The sequence below is a fragment of the Cladophialophora bantiana genome, assembly GCF_000835475.1.
Source record: "Cladophialophora bantiana CBS 173.52 unplaced genomic scaffold supercont1.3, whole genome shotgun sequence".
Classification (NCBI taxonomy): domain Eukaryota; kingdom Fungi; phylum Ascomycota; class Eurotiomycetes; order Chaetothyriales; family Herpotrichiellaceae; genus Cladophialophora; species Cladophialophora bantiana.
The window spans coordinates 2,150,793-2,169,407 of NW_015971577.1; the positions used below are offsets into that span (position 1 = coordinate 2,150,793).

The window sequence follows — 18,615 nt, forward strand, 5'->3', positions numbered from 1 at the left end:
CATTCTTCTATTAAGACACAGGGGATACGCAATCAAGAGAGTCATCCACGTTGCATAACCACATTTGATATTCATGCATCCGGTCAACACGCCGCTGCAATTGAAAACTATTCTCTCTGCGGAACTTTCTCAAAAATAGAGCAAGACGCATGGCTGATTTTCTGCGTTTCTCCCATTAGTTATGGAGGCAGAGCCTGTAGTATCCCTTGACTTACTGGTGCAGTTTCCGGGAAGTCCGCACTCTGCAGGGCAAGTAGAGCCATTTACAGACGCTGCTGTGGCCGTTGTGGGCCAAGAATGAGCGGGCTGAGATTGAGATCGCTGTGTCTGCTGTGCTGTTCACTGTTTGCTCGGTGACCGGCCTGTCAGTTAGCGCCGAGTGGACATGTGAACTGGTGTGCGCTGGAAGGTGTACCACAACATGAAGACTGTTGACCTTCCATTGAGGTGTCTTGAATATTTGTATCTCTCCTTCTATCAAGGAGGAGCGCTGCTAGCTATGCCTGCGATTTCTGGCAGCGCTGTTCTTACGGGAACGAGATGCCAGCCCTCCCACTGCAGAACGCTTCCCGATCTCATGGTAAGCGAGCTGCATTCAATGCATATGCCTCGACCTTAGCGTTCATCTCTGCAACGTAGTCTGTAATGTAGTTAGGGAGCTCGCCGACTTTGTTCTGGGAGGCTGGAATCGGTTCGCAAAGCTTCTCCACAACAGGCACCACTCCGATCCAGGTGCTCCCTGTCACATCCTCTCGTGTGGCGTCCTTCGCCTCGTCATGTGGACCACCTTCCCTCACCTTGCCACTTGCCGCAGTGATCTTGACCCTGAGGATTTTCGTGGACTGCATCTCCGCGCTGTCCGGTGGGACCCTGGAGTTCTTCCATCTGTCTGGAACTACAGAATTCGTGATCAGCTCCATCGCCCACAGTTTCTCTTCAGTTTTCTCAACAATACTGGCGTAGCCATGGAGTATCGCACTTCGGTAGTTGTAACTGTTGGCGTTGGGTGTGAGGGCAAGAACAAGGCCATCGACCTTCGTTGCAGCAATGCTGACAGGCAACCCCTGTGGCGAGGACGTAGCAAGCCTCATGATGCGCGAGCTAACATAGCCGTGCAGATAACAGTCCAATGGCTCGTCAAGGTCAGCACTCGGGTAGTCAAAGGACCCCATCGTCCCGATCATGGGTAGAATGGCCGGGAAGGGGTCCTCGGCATCAGGGGCGAAGGAGACGTGGAGCACCGAGCTTTCGTTGACGATGGAATGGATGGTCTTGACATCGTATGTGGCTGTTCAGAAGAGATTAATCAGCGCCACGACTGCCAAATCCTCTCTGACAACTTGAATTTACCTCTGTTGTTGTAGCGATTGACAGTTGTGCCCTTGGTCTTGGGGTAGGCGAGGGGACTCGCCATCTTCAATAGTCAGGGACTAGAGATTTGACAGAGATTCAAAACGACCCTGGTTCTGCAGGTGTCTGGCAGTCCTCATCTCATTCTCGACGAGCTTTGTGTACCGCAGTCTGAATTTAAGGCAGCACCAGGTGACAGGAATGCGCGCCGCATTTCTTGGCGAGTCTGTGTAACGTTGTGAAAAGACAGCCTTCCTAATCAGGATTAGCGGTAATAAGGTGGGATTAGGGCGTTCTGGGGCGTCGCATGCCGTCAACAACTCCGCAACCTGGATATCAAATATTCCGGGTCAACAACCACCCAGCATTCACAAAATCCTAGCAACTCACAGAAATCTTGGTAGTATCTGGCTCAAGTTTTTATTTGCCTAGTTTCATGGACTCGACAGATGCTGGTCATGGAGGTCACAGACAGCTCAAGCATTTCGAAGCTCATCGCTGAGCATATGCCGGATATGGGCCGCTATGAAGCCATATACCGGACACTTCATGCTAATCCGGAGCTCTCACTTCAGGAAAAGGAGACTGCGGATACTGTAGCGACGCACCTGAAGACGTTGCTCGGCTTTGAGGTTCACACTCATATCGGCGGGTACGGCGTTGTTGGTGTCCTCAAGAACGGTCCCGGGCGCACCGTTCTTCTGCGGGCAGAGTTGGATGCTTTGCCCGTATTAGAGCGCACCGGTCTCGAGTTTGCGAGTTCAAAGAGCGTTCTGGATCTTTCCGATAACATCGTCAAGCCTGTTATGCATGCGTGCGGCCACGATTTGCATATTGCCTCTCTTTTGGCCGCCTCGGAACTTCTATCCAAAGGCCGCGGGCTTTGGAGTGGTACCGTTGTCGTCCTATTTCAACCCAACGAGGAACGAGGTGCCGGTGCTCAGGCTATGATCGACGATGGCCTATTCGACACCACGAGACATCATGTCCCAATCCCAGACGTGGCTTTGGGTGGCCACGTGATGCCTATGAAAGCAGGAACGGTCAAGACTCGGAAGGGAGTAATGGGCAGTGCAGCCGACAGCCTTTTGGTAACTCTCTATGGCCGTGGTGGGCATGGGAGCCGTCCACATACTGCCGTCGACCCTGTGGTCTTGGCCAGCAGCACGGTAATGAAGCTTCAGACTATAGTAAGCCGCGAAACCGATCCGCGCGAGACCGTGGTGGTCACAGTTGGGTCCTTGCATGCGGGATCGGCCGCGAATATCATCAGCGACGAGGCCGAACTTCAAATCAACATCAGAACCTTCAGCGCACAAGCAAGGCAGAAAGTGAGAGAGGCTATTGAACGCATCATCGATGCAGAGTGCAGAGCCTTTGCCAGCCCCAAGCCGCCACTGATTCGGCACATCGGATCATTCCCGCTGCTTGATAATGATGAAGCCGCGACTGAGGTTGTGTCGAGGGAGATGAAGAACCACTTTGGCGGAAATTTCGATACAGACGCGACCGTCTCCACGGGTAGCGAGGACTTTGCCAACTTAACATCTCCCTTGTCAATTCCGAGTGTTTTCTGGAATTATGGCGGCATTGATGCCCAGCAGTGGGACAATGCAGCGCAGAATGGAAGGGTGGAAGATATCCCCGGTACGTTAAATCCCATCACCGTGAATCCTGACCAATTCTAACACAAACTCTAGGAAATCACAGCTCCTTCTTCGCACCTGTGATACAACCGACTCTGATGACTGGGACTGAGGCATATGCTACAGCAGCATTAGCGTACTTGCTATGAATTGAACCTCGTGGTTATGCCGGTAGAGCTTGATTGGGATTCCTCAAGACTCACTTTGGTGGAGAGGTGTCGCGTCGAGGATGTCTTCAATTCGGTTGTGCAGACGGGCGCGTACCGGAGGCGGTGGTTGTCGTCCATGTTGCGTTTTTCTCTGTTTCTGCAAGATTGAAAACGTGTACGTCAATCTAGGCACGACGCGTCGGTTTCGTCTCTAACTCGGCTCTCGCCACGGCCCACAAGGTTGTTGTTCGTCGGCGGTATCATACGTTCGCATAGTTCAATTCTCTTGGCAATCTGTGAGGCGGCGATCGATATGATGACCAGCGAGGGTAATTTCTCCCTTTCCAAGCACTTTCAGAAACTGAAAGGCATCCGTTGTTTTCAAATCCCATAGAAGTAGAACAGGTAAGGGACGTCGAAGTGAGCTGGGGGCGTTCCGTCTCTGATGCTCATCCGAGACACAGTTCAACACTGTTCTTGCCCAATATTTCGAGACACTGTGAGAACATGATTGCACTCATGACGGCGGTATTGTAGCTGATTGCCATCCTAGAGCATAGTAACCCAAATCCCGAGGTTGGCACCCTTTTCAAAGCAATTTCGGGGACGATTTCGTGGCCGCCATCCCATCCAGGGCCATCCTCAGGGGTTACCAGATAGTGTCTTATTTTGGGGAGGGGGCGGAAGCCAACACCTTCTTCAAGCCCCCTCAAGATCGTACTGCAACTCCCACCACATCCCTTCAAGCATCACCGGCTTAGAGAACCCTATTGACCATTTATCCTTGTCCCATGGGTAGTAGTAAGTTATTGATTCGAGAGTAAAGCAGCTTCATACTCTGCACACGCGCAGGACGGCGAACAAAGCAGGATGCAGCTTTGCGAGAAACTCCGACTTGATGATGGAACGGTCGAATGAGCGGGTTATTTGTCGAAGAATTTCGGGTGGGGGATCCTGGATGAGCGCCCCCAAGTCCGTTACAGCGACGGAACAAGGGTTGTCTCAGCCGATTCTGTTTGCACCTCTGGAAGTAATAGATCAGAAGTTACAATCTCAGCAAGAAGCCTTCCGAACTTGAAAGTGCGGTCGGCTAAATGAATAAAAGTCACGGACGGCAGACGTCCCAAAGAAAAGAACTCACGTGGGCTGCCCTGCAGCTGATATTCCGCCTCACCTGATCCAATAGACGTCACATGGTGTCTGGCAAAAGGCACAGAGTATCACGTAAATGGGAGGGGAGAACTACAACCAGAATTCACACGGCAGAGAAAAGACATCCAGAGCTCAATTGTTCGTATTGACTATCTAAGTCATGGCTTGAGTACTGCCCTGTGACAGGATCGAAGGACATTTGGCAGCATAAAGAGCTCTGCTGTGAAGGACGGAGAGCCATGGGACTTATGCACATTGTCAAGGTATTCTGCGTACCGAAACCTCCCTGGTATGTCCCAGACATCATAAGCAACCCGTCATAAAGCTCCATTGAGATTTGGCCGTCTCCCACCCCTCTTACGCGAACGTCACGTTTGTGAAAGTCCGATATTGCAAGGCCGATTCTTCGAGGACCGCATCTCTCCCATACAGCAATTCATGACAAACGCACAGGGTCGATGTGGTCGAGGGAACTAGTTGCTGCCGCAATTCGACGTCGAAAGCTAGCTAGAGGTTGAAGATTCGTTGACATTGGTCGAGAGGGAAGACGCGATGGAGCAGTTGACGCGATTACTTGCTGAAGGCAACCGTTAGACATCGTGTCTGCATAGAAGAGGGAGCATTGAGACATACCTGCGGGCTCTGGTCTTTCTCCTCTTACGCTTAAGGCGACGAACTCGCTTCTTTCTCCACTTGGCTCTCATCTTCACTCAATTGAGACTGAGGTATGTTAGCATGTGCCCTTGATACACGTGTTCTGCTCAAGGAGTGGTGGCGTGCAACGTACAGATTGGTTTCGAGGGTGAGGTTGCTAGATGAGATGATGGATCGGGAAACGCAAGAGCAGCTTTTGCGGGGGAATTTTGTTGTGTGCAAGCTACCAGAAATTCCTTGGCGGGTTTGATGCTTTTGTCTCGCACTAAAGCCTCAATGCGGTCATCGATCACGTTGGTCAGATGAACTCTCTTGACCTTTTTACCGAGTGCTGGTCTGTTGGATTGAACAGTGCTCTCTTTCCCCCTGCCTTCTCACCGCACGCTGGCGTCTGTCAGCCATGGTGATGATGCTGAATGACATTTCCGCCTACGGCAGTTTACAATCCTGACTTCAAGGTCGCGTCATAAGTCTTTCCATTTGAAGCTGTTGATCCGTGTTTCATGTGCAGGGTGTCCGTCTATTGCGTTTCGAAGCTGACTCCTTTCTTTCCTTCCCAATGTCCATTCTTTGTTCTTCTGGCGTTCGCCGTGTCGGCAGCTCTCTGAGTGGCTCCTCCAGACCAAATCCTGCCGGGACTCTCATCCACAAGGACCAGAAGGGCAAAATTCTGGGCAGTGGGTTCAAAGTCGTCTTCATGCTTAAGTTGTCTGTGGTCATACTAGCCTTTTGCAGGAAAGAAGATATACCCTAACCTCGAGATTGTGGTTGGTCGCGATAAAAATCGCTGGTAAGGTCCAGGAACTACGTGTTGAGTGCCTGCTCACCATCTAGTCAATATGTGCTCGACGATCCCTACATTTCAAAACGGCACCTCAGAATCTACACCGTGGTGTATGAAAATGATGAGCCCTGCGAAATTGACACCTTGGTTTATGCAGAAGACTTGTCCCAGAATGGCACATATTGGAATGGGTCACTCATAGGAAAGGGCAATGGAGGCTTTCTTTTGAGTGACAAAGATGTTTTGCGATTGAGTGGTCAAACACTCCTTATCTTCACAGCCGTTCCCGAACATGCAATAAATGAGGCTTTCGACTACACACAAGAGACTGAGATGGCAGTATGATTGAAAGATACCTTGTCTAAGACGTGAACTAACCAAGGCAGAAATTCCGCAAAGACTATGTTCTCACAGACAGGCTCCTGGGCGCGGGTGCCTTTGGCCGAGTGTACATGGCGGTCGAACAAATGGCTCGACGGCAGGTTGCATGCAAGGTCGTCGACCTGCGAAAACTCCTGCCGCGATCGCAACGCCAATTCGGACGGCCAGAGAACCCTGCTTTCGGCGGCGAGGTCGATAGCAGAGTCCAAGTGCGTAAGATCAAAGCATGGGCCGACCAGCAGAAAAGGGACAACGCCTTGGAGAGAAAGTTACGCGCCTATTATCGTGAGGTGGAAATCCTTGGTTCAATTAGTCATGTAAAGTCTTGTGTTCACACCTGGGATGAAACTGACTAGGAATCTGCAGCCGAACATTGTAGGGATCGAGAAGGTGTACATCACAGACAATACAATGTGAGCGACCCGACCAAATTGAAGGACTAGCTAACAGCGTAGCACAGATACATCATGCAAGATCTCGTCACAGCCGGTGACTTATTTTCCTACATTGAATCAAAGAATGGAAAACTGCTCGAAGTCGAGGCGGCCGTCATCATTCGACAAATTCTGGTGGCCGTACGTTTTCTTCACGACAAGAATATTGTACATCGAGATATCAAACCCGATAATGTTCTTATGACGAGCCTAGCCGCGGGATGCCGAGTGGTTTTGACAGATTTGGGTGCAGCTCGGAGAATCGAGAGCGAGCTGCACCGCATGTCATCGATTATAGGCACCCATGAATATGCAGCGCCGTACGTTTTTGATATACCTCCGGAATAGGCATTTGTTGACCGCGTCTAGGGAGATATTGGGATATGAACGAAGTGACCTGAAGCCAGAAATATCCGGATATACTCGAGCCGTGGATATGTGGGCCGTGGGCTGTGTCTCAGTCGTGTTACTCACGGGAGGCCTGGCTTTCTCCGACCCTCTCACAAACACCTATTCGGAACAACTGGCCCGGGATTGCAATCTGCAATTTCTTCGCGGGTCAAAGGAATGGCGCGCGGTTAGACAACGTCCAAGGGAGTTCGTTGAGAATCTTTTGGTGCTCGAAGAGGACGCACGAATGACAGCTGAAGAAGCTCTCGACCATTCTTGGTTCTCTAACGAAACACACAAGAACGATTTCGAGGACTTGTATCAACGAACAATCAGATACTGGCAACCGCGGACTCCAAAGTCACAAGCGGTTGAATTTCAGGACAAGGGGTCTTTTAGGAACATGGTGCGCTCACTAGGTCTCCGATATTCGGCCAAGCGCAGCAGCAACCGCAAGTCACATTCTCCGATCGAACCACCTTATAAGCCATTTCCAAAAAACAGGCACCATGAACTATCGCCGAAGAGAGATCCAACCAAACGACCCTCCGAAGAGGTGTTATCTGCAGTTGAGAAATGGTCGCCACAGTCTGCAGAGGCATTACGTATACGAGTGAAACGCTTAACGTCGAGATCCCCACTCTCGGCATCACAGCCTGCGGGCACAGGAACAACAGGAGTTTACAAGAAACTCATAGCTACTTCAGAGCCTCCCGAAACTAGACTTCTGTTACAATTACAACGAGAGCGGACCGATGCCGACCCGACAAGCTTTCCGAAAGCTGCCTTCAGTAAGCAACACAGGAGATTCGCGCCAACTCGCTCTGAGATTGACCGGTCGTCGTCAAGGACGCCTACTCCGAAGCATCGTGGAGTTGTTTTGGGTGGATGTTCAAAACTTCCCTTGTCTGGAACATCGGCTTCGCCAGAACGTTCTACCACGGACAACCTTCCTGGCTTTGGTGGAGTTGGCACAGAAGAGATCGTGCCTGACTCTCCCACAACAAAAACTCTTCGTAATATCGAGAACTTGAATCGCCGCTCGAGCCTTACTGAGAGTGACGACGACCAGCCCGGTCCGACTTTCAGTAACATGGGAACGCCGCGCAGACAAGGTAAGCTCAAGCGACGAATGTCTACGCCATTGACAACGCCACAGGGGAAGAAGCGTCGTGAATTGATTTTCGAGCTGGCTGAGGACGATGACGATAGCGATGATCATCGTGGCAGTCCTCTCCGCTTGCCGAGACTTCCGCTCGTTCACCGCCCAAAGGACAACGCACCACCGCCAGGTGCTGAGACGAAACCTCCCGGGTCGCCACCGCCACCAAAGCTCTATCTTCCCCGGTAAGGTGAGATGGCACGATGTATATAGGGGAGAGGTAATGGCAAAGGGTTTGTGAACGGAGAGGAAGACAAAGGCTAAGAAGGGATATTGTCACTATTACTAGTCGTCACTATGATATGTACGGAGTAACTACACTACGGAGACTTCGAGGATACGTGAATTCGGGAGACAAAAAAAGAGACGAAGGAAACAGTGGCATACATGGGTCAATGATCGATTTCCTAGCCTCATTAGGGCCCCTCATCGGCCACTCAAGGGCCCTCAGCTTCGATGCGTATGTAGGTGTATGTCCTCGAGGGGAAGCGTTACAAGATGGCAAGGGGCGACCAGAGCCTTGTCCCATATACCTAGTACGTCATGTCACGTACTTAATACAAAAAAGCCGCCCGGCCGGTGGACCGTTCATTAATTAGAGAGAGACAGACACCTACACAGGTATCTGGATGGCCTAGATAATATACCCATATACCTACTCCGTACATCTCTATATGTCTATATATCTAAATTGTACAGAAAGTCAATGTACAGACAGGCACGTAGCTTTTGTGTGTGTGTGTGTAGCTACTGGTGAGCCAGTGTGTCTCGTGAGGCCGCTGGTGCAGTGAGTGCTACGTGAATACGTACATGTATCACCGCCACTCACTCACCCTCTCTACGCTGCACTAGACTCACTCGTTCCATGTATTTCGTACAACCCAATTCGATTCGCTTCGGCTCACATCGAATCAAGCGATTCTGCCAATATCCCCTTCAATCTTCTCGTCACCGGAGGATTCGTCGACGCTTGTCGTCTCGGCGGGCAGGCCAGCGACGGATATTCCTTTCTTCTCGTCGCTCCTGCCCACACCATCACCATCGGCATCGGCTATTTCTCCGGGCCTCAGCCCTTTTCCGTCACCGACTGCGGCGGCAGCGTCGATGGCGTTCACGATGCCGGGAGTCTGGGGGCCCGTGAAGTTCTTGCGCCCGTCAAAGACCCAGGTGACGACACTTACCAGACCGATGACGCCGAAGGCGGCGCTGCAGTAGTTCATGTTGCCCGCGGTGACGGGCCCGACCTGGGGGAAGTTGAAGTCGATGCCGGCAAAGACCAGGAACAGCAGGCCGAAGAGGTTCAAGTAGGGCGACCACTTGCCGAGTGTGTAGACGCCGCCGCGGATCGTCGTGGCGGCCGGGTTGGATCCTGTGGCGAGCGACCACAGGCGCACGAACAAGGGCGCCGCGTATGAGAGGTAGAAGCCAAAGGTGGCGATGGATATCACGGTCGAGAAGCCCTCAAAGGACGCGTAGTAGATGCTGTTGAGACCCGCCTGGAGCACGCCGCACAGCAGCACGGCGTAGATGGGGACCTGGGATTTCTTGTCGACGCGCGCCCACACCTTACTGAACGGCAGGCCATGGTCGCGCGAAAAGGCCCACAGCGCGCGCGACCCCTCGGCCATCAGCGAGTTGGAGCAGATGAGCATGATGACGGTGATCATGGCGGCCAGCGTCGTCGCCCCGCCCACGCTGCCCGTGCTGTCGAAGAAAATCTGAATCAGCGGCACTCCCGTCGGCGTCGTGGCCGTGGCGTCTAGGTCGCCGATGCAGAAAAAGGCCGAGATCAGGAACACGAAGCCCGTCACCGCGCCCAGGTAGACTGAGAGGATGATGGCTTGCGGCGCTTCTTTGGCTGGGTTGAGCATTTCTTCCGTCATGTGGCTGTCAAGAGAAAAGAGGTCAGTTTGTCGGGATTCTAACAGTACGGCGTACTTGACAGAAATCAAGGGAGCATCAATCAATCCATACCTAGGAGCGTCGTAGCAGCACATGCCTGCCGGAGATGTTTGTCAGAAGATGACATGGCCAGAAAAGACACGGACATTCTTTGTTAAAGGGGGGCGGATGTCCGTGACCGTGACGTACCGAATAGGGTCTGCAAAAGACCGATCATGACGGCCATTCCGCCAGAGGAGAAACCTGTCTGGTTCTGGAAATCAGAAAACACAAAGCTGGCCGACTGCTTGTGGTCGTTTGCGGCCAGGATGGTGATGATGACGACGAAGAAGCTGAGAATGTTCCACGCCACGGCGAAGGTGGAAATCTGATTGAGCCAGCGCGACATGTAGACGTTCATCAGGGAGGCGAGCACTGCGATCAGGTATGTCACCAGCACCGTGTGCCAGCGCTCGATGGTGTAGGATGGGTTGTTCAGGTTGGCCATTCCGAGGATGAAATTTGCGCCGAGCTATACGGTCATTAGTCCGGTTCAGCCTTCTCACATTGACACATGATGAATTGGCCTTTTGAAAGAGGGGCAACCAATCAATCGATCAATCAATGGAATGATACTGACAAAGTTGTTGACGGCGCCCATGGCCACGATGCCCGTGCACATGAACCACCCGGTCACAAAGGCGGCACCACGAGCGTACTTGGGCGGCGCCAGGATGGCCACCCAGCTGTACTGGCCGCCGGCGGTGGGATAGGCTGAGCACATTTCGGCAAACGAGTATGCGACGGTCAGGGAGAGCAGACAGATCCCCACCCACGACCAGACCATGACGGGAGGCCCGCCAGCAACGATGCCCACGATCAGCGTGCCTCCCAGGGCGGTCCAACAGGTGACGATGGAGAAGCTGAATCCGACCATGCCCAAGAGGGAGAATGAGCGTTTGAGTTCTTTGGGGGAAAGGCATTCAGCAAGGAGTCTTGATGACAGAGAGAGTTCATATATGGCCATACCTTGCTCATAGCCCAGTTGGGCCAGTTGGGTTTCGTTGGCAATGGTGGAGTCAAAGGGTTCATTCTTGGTGCTGCCCACCAGGGAGGACAGACGGCGAGCAGCCATACTGCCGTAGAGGATGGAGATGTGAGCTGAACGCTGTCAAGCAGCAAACCGGCGAGGGGGGAAAGAAATGAAGAAGGGGGAGGAGACACATTTATATCCTCACTCCTGGCTAGCTATCTATATATGAATCATTTTTGCATATAAGACACCGACGAACAAATAAGCTTTACGAGCTTATCTTTTCAAGGGCGTCAAGGGCGTCGAGGGCGTCGAGGGGCATCGAGGCTTGCATCGCTGACAGTCAAATGATGACCAAGGAGATGGCCGGTCAGAGTTATTCCTGTCGTTGCCCGTAGTATGATCATATGTCTTCGGTACTTTACTTGCCTCCGTACTTTGCATAGAAAGTATGTACCAACATACCCGCAGCTCTTTGGGGCCTGTTTCTTTTACTCTCTTTCCAAGCGGACTTGGCCTGCGCACCACACAGTCCACAATCCACAATCCACGATACCGAGAACATGGATCCCTAGCAGCGAGGGTCCCTTCGATCCTCCATGACAGCCGCTATCATCAGAACAGATCGCCTCCCGGGGCGCTGGGGCATGGAGTCTCGAGTCTCGTCGCGGACATGACCACTCAGCTACCGAGTCACAGGGGACAAGAGACAAATGAATCAAAGTCCATTGCGCAGACAAGAGAAGACGCCCTTGTCCGACCGACTGACGACTCCTCATTTCGCTTGTTATCTACGGGGTACGAGCCACGAGCCACACCAGTGCCCACCGAGCCACCTACAGGCCCCAGGGACTGTATCACCAAGTGCATCAATGCATCAAGCGTCCCATCCCAAGGGGCCTCTCTCTCGTCTTACCACCCTCTCGAACACTTCAATGCCGCGACACCACACACACGTACACACGCGTACACACTCTCTCTCGTGCCTTTCTCCAAGGGCAATCGCTTACACTCCTTCAACTCCTTCCGCCCTCTCGAGCCAAAGAGACTGAATAAAGACAGGAACACATGGCCCAAAGAGAGAGAGAAAAAAGAGAAAACAAGAGGATGAGTGAACCACCTCACAAACATCATTAAATCCGTTGTGTGCTTCCCAATGAAAGCGAATTCTTTTGCCGGCCCAACACACCTCACACTACCGCCTCAAAAAGGTGCTGCTGATACCTGAATACATACTGTAGGAGCATGAAACCTGACCATCAGCAAACATCCTCGTCGCTCTCCCTCGTGTTGGCATGCAATGGTAAAGGTCTTCAGCCTCGGCGCCCATATATATTCCCTGGCCCAGGCTCTGGCCCGCTTCATCATCCATCGCCATCTAGGACCCTCGAAAGACGCAAACAGTATTCCATAATCGTACATTCAACACCATCAACACGAAATCTTCAATCCCAATTCCCGGCTACCCTGGCCCAATTCTATCTCAAAAATTCCCAGCAGACGGGGCTTCCGTGGCTCTAACATTAATATCCCATGTGTGCCATCTTTCTTTTGCAGCCCCCTTTTCGGCACTGATGAAACTCAATTCTCGCCTTGTGTTCATGTCCCACCCATGCCCAGGTCCCCTTCGGCATCAACAATAGCAAGTCTCTGTTTCGCCGTCTTAGCCTTCTTGCTCACGCCTCGTCCGCCACGAGGCCCGCGCTTCGGTCCAGCCGTCTCTGCTGCGCTGACTGGGGTTGCCGCCCCCGACGGTTTCGCCGAAGCATCTTCGAAATGTCCTTCGCCTGCACGGAAAATGGTCAGTCAATACTAACAATGCCAGAGAAAAAGGCCACTCACCTTCATGGTACATATCATCCAAACTCATTTCGCCCTTTCGCTTCCTTCCACCAGCCGCCGCCGCCGCCGCCGCCGCCGCCGCCTTCTTGCTCCTCTTCCTCGTGTTCTCCTCATCAGGCTTCTCGGCAATTTCCTTTTCCTTCTGTTCAATAAGAGCCGCTTGGTCATCGTCGGCGAGCCACATGGCGATATCCTTGGTCCTATTCTCACGCCGATCGCGGGTATTGAAGTCCACACCAGCTCCGTCTCCGCCGGTGATGACGACTCGTTGCACTTCTTCTTTCTGCATGGCCCGCTTGCGGATGCGTTCTTCGATGGTCCCACGAGTGATGAGCCGATACACTGTGACCTGCTTAGTCTGGCCCAGCCGGTGGGCTCGGTCCATGGCTTGCGAATCGATGGTGGGATTCCAATCCGAGTCGTAGAAGATGACGGTATCGGCAGATGTCAAGTTGATACCCAGACCCCCCGCACGGGTGGACAGCAGGAAGATGAAGATCTCAGGCCTGGTCTGGAAATCGTGTACCGTGTCTCGACGGTCTTCTAACTTGGTACTCCCATCCAATCGACAGTACTTGTAGTTGCGGTACGTGAGATATTCTTCCATCAAGTCGATCATGCGAGTCATCTGGAAGTACAAGAGTACACGGTGTCCGCCCTGTTTGAGTTCTCGAAGCAGCTGATCCAGTTTCGCAAGCTTGCCCGAATCCGTAACAAATCGGCGCATCGAAGGCACCGCGATGTTGGTGTACCTGGCCTTCGCAGATTCCGGTGCGGGCAGCATATTGGAGATCGGGAAATTGGCAGGATCTTCGTCATGCTCAAGTAGCTTCTCCTCGAGTGATTCTTCTAGCGGGTACAGCGTGTTGCGGACATCCATGTTGAACAAGGTCAATTGTCGCTCCGAGATTGAGGATTGATCAAAGCAACTGACCTCAATCGGAGGGGCCAACGCTTTCGGTCGGGCGGCTGGTTCCAGCACGGAGACCCCGTGTTCCGCAAGCGTATCCCTGGAAATGTTGCAAAGTTTTGCGAGGTTCGAGTTGGGATCCAGTTGCGTGAGGGCCTGTCGGGGTTCGGTTTCTACAATGTTGAACATGGCATGCGCCGGCGGCCCGTCGGATCCATCTTCGGAATCTTGAAAGATGTGTATCCTTCGTCTCTGCTGTCTCTTGAGCTTTATGGCACGCTCGAAGAGTCCAGACTCGGCATAAGAGGAGGCTTCACCAGCGGAGGCATCAACAAAACGCAGGAATGAGAACGCGCCGTCGGCTTCGGCTGAGAATTTGATGTGCTCAGGGGTCCAGATCCTCATCAGACCACCAAGTCCCTTGGTCTTGAAACCAGCGCGTCGAAAGCCAGCGTAGGGATTGTTAGGTCCAGCGATGTCTAATCTCCCAGCATCATTGCACAATATTCGAGGCAGATCATATTGAATCTGGTTGCGAACAGAATAGCCGACCTGCACAAAGGAGCCTTCTCGGACAAACGAGGCAGTCTCGGCAAAATACGACAGCGAGAACGGCGAAGTTGTGTCTGCTCGTTCGAACAAATCTGGATGGTTGCACACTTTTCGGAACTGCATGACCAAGTTCATCAGAGTGGCAGTATCTTCGTCGCCGCCCAGAGCTGCCTTTTCGATCAGGTCCATGATGCTGATCTTGCTGCGCAAATTCGAGTAGTACGCTCGTTGTCGATAGGTGAGCTCGCAGAAGACATCTTTTTCAACCTTGTCGCCAAGTTCCTTCTGCACATGTGCCTTGACACGCCGCAACATGAATGGCTTGAGAATCATATGTAACCGCTTGAGTTGATCCTGATTCAATTTGGTGTTGCTCTGTGCATGGCTTTCGATGTCCTTGGAGAACCAGTCACTGAACTCGTCGTGTGAGTCAAACAGTGTGGGCATGATGAAGTGGAGCAAAGCCCACAGCTCTTGCATATTGTTCTGAATCGGTGTACCCGTGAGCAAAAGCCGGTTGCGACACTGGAAAGCCAGCAGAGTCTTCCATCTGGAACTACTTGATGACTTGATGGCTTGCGCCTCGTCCAGAATCATGTACTGCCATCGGATCTTCTGGAAATACTGAGCGTCTTGAACGACAAGTTGATAGGAAGTAACGAGCACGTGGAACTCGGAATCTTTCGTGTAGGTGATGTGCTTCCGATCCCAGAACTTTCGCAGGATCTTTCGGTCCTTTGCACTGCCCCAATATGGAAGAACCTTGATTGCGGGCACAAATTTGGTAATTTCTTGCTGCCAGTTGTGTAGCGTTGAGGCTGGAGCGATGACCAAGAAGGGTCCCCAGATGTTATGCTGCTCTGCAAGATAGCCCATGACCGAAATAGATTGAACGGTCTTGCCGAGACCCATTTCATCTGCCAGTATGCCGTTGATGCCTTGCTCGTAAAGGTTAACCAGCCAGTTGAGACCTTTGAGCTGGTACTCCTTGAGTTGAGCCTGTAACATCTTGGGCTGGGAGACTTGAACATCGCCTGCCATGGTAGGATTCTGAAAGTTCATCTCGCTCGAGTCAAGAGCAGCCATGGAGTCTTGTGCGTTGAAGTTGCGGGCTTTGTCTTGTGCATCCTGCAGTGCGCTTGCAGCGTTGGATATCGCGGCTTTTCTCAACTCTGACTCGTCCTCGGCGTCGAAATCCAGGTCTTCAAAGTTAGTGACCTTGACGTTTCCGTGATCCTTGGACAGTGACAAGTCATCCACGTCTTGATCCTGATCTCCATTGGGCATGCTCTTCTCTCCAGAACTGTGGACTTCCCCATTGTCTGTGGCTCTCTCTACTTCGTCTGTTTTGATCTTTCGCCCGATAAAGTGCGAGTAGATTTCTGTTTGCGAGATGAGGAAGTTGAGTTTCCGCTTCTGTCTGTTGGCCTCGCGGTCGGCTTCCGCCTTCTTTGCGTCTTCAATCTCCTTCCTCTCTGCCAGACGACGTAGATCTCGCTCTTCCCGCTCGTTCCGCTTCCAGAAGGACATCATCTCACGCATGACACGTTTCGCCCGTGCTTGGGTATCCTTCATGCTCTTGTTGGTTCGCTCCTGCCACTTCCGCGCCTGTTTGCTTGCGAGGATGGCAGTCTTGCGGAGATTTTCCTGTCTGGTAGCGAGAGATACTTGCTTAATCCGATATACTTTGGGTATATCTTTCCTGGCCAGGTCTCTCCAGATCTGCTCGTAGATTTGAACGTAACCTTTCGATTCATAGTTGACTGTCTGTGGCGGAGGAGTAGCAGGGACCTCCTTGGGCTCCTTGGGCTCCTTGGACTTTTTGGACTTGCCAGATGGACCGGGGGTCGCTTCTTCCTTGGGCGCAATTTGGATCAAGGCATCCTTTTCCATCGCCGCATAAGCCGCTTCTGCGGCATCTTTCTCGGCCTGCTTCTTTTCTTTGGACTTCTTTAGACGAGCGGAGGGAGCACCGGGTTCCTTCTTGCTGCGCTTCTTAGGAGGCTCGCCAGGTTCGGGCGTGGCGAGCTGGAATGAAGATGTAACACCACCTTCGTAGTTTGGTGCCGGGGCCGGTACTTCCATGTCTTCCTGGGCAGGGACACCCTCGAGCAGTTCTGTGGTCTGTTTTATGCGAGCCTGGGACTTCTCTGCTTGCCTCAGATACTTTTGTGCCTCTTCTTGATCTTCAGCCTCTCTTGCACGCTGTTCCAGCTCTTCCAGCCTGTTTCGCTCATGACGGATCTGCTGCTCACGACGCCGTTTTCTCTGCATGTCTTTCTTTCTTTCCTTTTCGCTCTGGTGATCCTTGTCGGCAATTTCCTTGGCAGCGACAGGTTCGAAGCGTTCACGAAAGCGCTGAGCTGCAATAAGGGCTTGTTTGTCCATGGATCGGATGAATGTTTCTAAGAAATAGCCACGGCGGCGCTACGAGGAAGGTCAGCCTTACTGCCAGACGGATGCGGTTGGTGAATCAACTTACCTTGCGTTTGTGCAATTCGACTTCGTACACGTCTGCGGCTCTCTTCCTAGTTCTTTGCTTGTATCGTTCCTTGTGCTCGAACCAGGAAGCATCCTCGGCGTCACTGAAACTAGTGTCGTCGATGACGGCAAGAGCCTTCAGGATCTTGTCAGCCTCCCCCTCCGTGAGGATCTTTCGTGGTCGGGGCGGTGCGACATATTTTTTGGAAGCGTGTACTGCCTCTGCTTTCGGTTGCGATTTGGTGATGCCATTACCCAAAGTTTGATTTGCGCCGACCTCGGGCATTCTGGTCACAGGTGGCTTCTCAGGCGCAGGCTTGCTTTCTACAAAAGGCTCTTTAGATAGAGGCGGCGGCGGTGGGGGCGTTGCTGGTCGCTGAGGAGGCAGTTTCGCTTCAGATATTTTTGGAGAGGGTTCATTGTTTGAAGGACCAAGGATGCTTGCAAAGGACATGGGGTTGCTCGCCCTGTCTGGCTTCTGTGGGACAAAATCAGCATTTCACTCGGCCGCACCGCATTGCCAACTTACATCTTTCGATTGCGGCCTCGACTCTGACGAAGACATGTCTGCAGGTCTTCCATTGCTGAGACTGTGGTGATCCCTCATCGGCGACTGCAGCGCAGAACTTGGAGGCCCTGGTGGATGCGCGTGCGAGGGATTGACATCATATGGCGACGGCATACTTGGATGAACCAGATGTCCAGAGTATGTTCTTTGAAGCGAGAACGGCGGACTTGATGTCAGAGGTTGGTACGGCGGCCCTGCGCCAATCGAAGGGGGTGGAAGAGGAGGCGGCGGAGGAGGTGGTAACGCGCTTGTCGAAGGCAAAGGGGATGCCAGCGTGGGCCGGGTGTGATGCGGGCTATGTACCAAGGACGCAGGAGGAAACGGAGGCGGAGTTTGGATGAGGTGTTGAGGAGGCATCTGAAATGGTTCATGGCCAAAAAAAGGGCGGTTCGGGTGACTTGGTGAATAAGGTGGTGGGTATTGGTTCGACTGAGTCGGCGAACGAACCGCGTATGGTGTCGATCCAGACATTGTGAATTCTTTTTCCCTTCGTGGACCGCTAATGGTGTGAGTTGTTTTTTGGGTCTACCGTGGTGTTGTTGATCCTACTGGCACAGACTCGCTATCAAAGTGTTTATCTATTGCCTCTGCCCACAGCCTCCATCGCCTAATCGTGGCACAGCGCTGCAAGCGACAGGCGGGGGGGGGGGACGTTTTTCGCCGACGAGATTGATCGCGGTGAGGATGAATTGGGATGGATGTGAGGGTCGATCCACTCCGTTTGGCTTCCTCAAGGAGTTCGGCTGGTACAGTCAGGTCGTGTCACCGGATTCGGAATCATTCAAGGGGCTGGCGACATTATTGTTCAGCTGGGCAATGGAAATGTATTCACTGTCGCGCAATGGGGAAAGGCGATGATGGGATGGTGATGGGAATGGGGGGTGGATTAAAGGAGATGAAGGTTGGTGGCGATGAAGAGGATGCTGGGTCATGGTCAGTCGCAGTTGGTGCAGCCGTGGGTGCAGTCCCAAAAGCCCAAGCTCATCCCGGATGTCTGGAATCACCATCTCCTCGAAAAAGCGCGAATCCCGGCCGGCGTTAATGAGCATCAAAGCCTGTCACGTGACGTCTCTTATATACGGAGCAACATTGGTATAGCCATTTTTCTATCTACGGGACAAGGGTCCCTCTGCGATGCTGAGAATCGCCAATAAGTTTGTTTTCTTGTGGATCGAGCATGATTTTGCTCGAGGTGTTGGTGTTCTGTTTGTGCTGAGGATGCTGAGAGTGGTGTGCAGGGCGGCCG

The 18,615-nt window shown here is 52.6% G+C and overlaps 5 protein-coding genes across 5 annotated transcripts; 2 read left to right on the forward strand and 3 right to left on the reverse strand.

Annotated features, from left to right (window-relative positions):
* Positions 1-575: 575 nt before the first annotated feature.
* Positions 576-1,414, reverse strand: Z519_02682 (uncharacterized protein; the record flags this gene model as incomplete). Its single annotated transcript, XM_016760438.1, has 2 exons — positions 576-1,288; positions 1,351-1,414. 2 exons carry the CDS (start codon positions 1,412-1,414, stop codon positions 576-578), a joined length of 777 nt encoding a protein of 258 aa, XP_016623959.1.
* A 394-nt stretch (positions 1,415-1,808) lies between these two features.
* On the forward strand, positions 1,809-3,145 carry Z519_02683 (uncharacterized protein; the record flags this gene model as incomplete). The annotated part of the gene is made up of 2 exons (XM_016760439.1): positions 1,809-2,997; positions 3,051-3,145. The coding sequence occupies 2 exons, from the start codon at positions 1,809-1,811 to the stop codon at positions 3,143-3,145; spliced, it is 1,284 nt and encodes a 427-aa protein (XP_016623960.1).
* Positions 3,146-5,510: 2,365 nt separating this feature from the next.
* On the forward strand, positions 5,511-8,291 carry Z519_02684 (uncharacterized protein; the record flags this gene model as incomplete). Its single annotated transcript, XM_016760440.1, has 6 exons — positions 5,511-5,659; positions 5,747-6,074; positions 6,122-6,433; positions 6,483-6,529; positions 6,577-6,870; positions 6,920-8,291. 6 exons carry the CDS (start codon positions 5,511-5,513, stop codon positions 8,289-8,291), a joined length of 2,502 nt encoding a protein of 833 aa, XP_016623961.1.
* A 722-nt stretch (positions 8,292-9,013) lies between these two features.
* On the reverse strand, positions 9,014-11,118 carry Z519_02685 (uncharacterized protein; the record flags this gene model as incomplete). The annotated part of the gene is made up of 4 exons (XM_016760441.1): positions 9,014-9,989; positions 10,077-10,101; positions 10,194-10,515; positions 10,624-11,118. 4 exons carry the CDS (start codon positions 11,116-11,118, stop codon positions 9,014-9,016), a joined length of 1,818 nt encoding a protein of 605 aa, XP_016623962.1.
* Positions 11,119-12,615: 1,497 nt separating this feature from the next.
* Positions 12,616-17,840, reverse strand: Z519_02686 (uncharacterized protein; the record flags this gene model as incomplete). Its single annotated transcript, XM_016760442.1, has 4 exons — positions 12,616-12,803; positions 12,859-16,747; positions 16,803-17,279; positions 17,331-17,840. The coding sequence occupies 4 exons, from the start codon at positions 17,838-17,840 to the stop codon at positions 12,616-12,618; spliced, it is 5,064 nt and encodes a 1,687-aa protein (XP_016623963.1).
* Between the last annotated feature and the right edge of the window lie 775 nt (positions 17,841-18,615).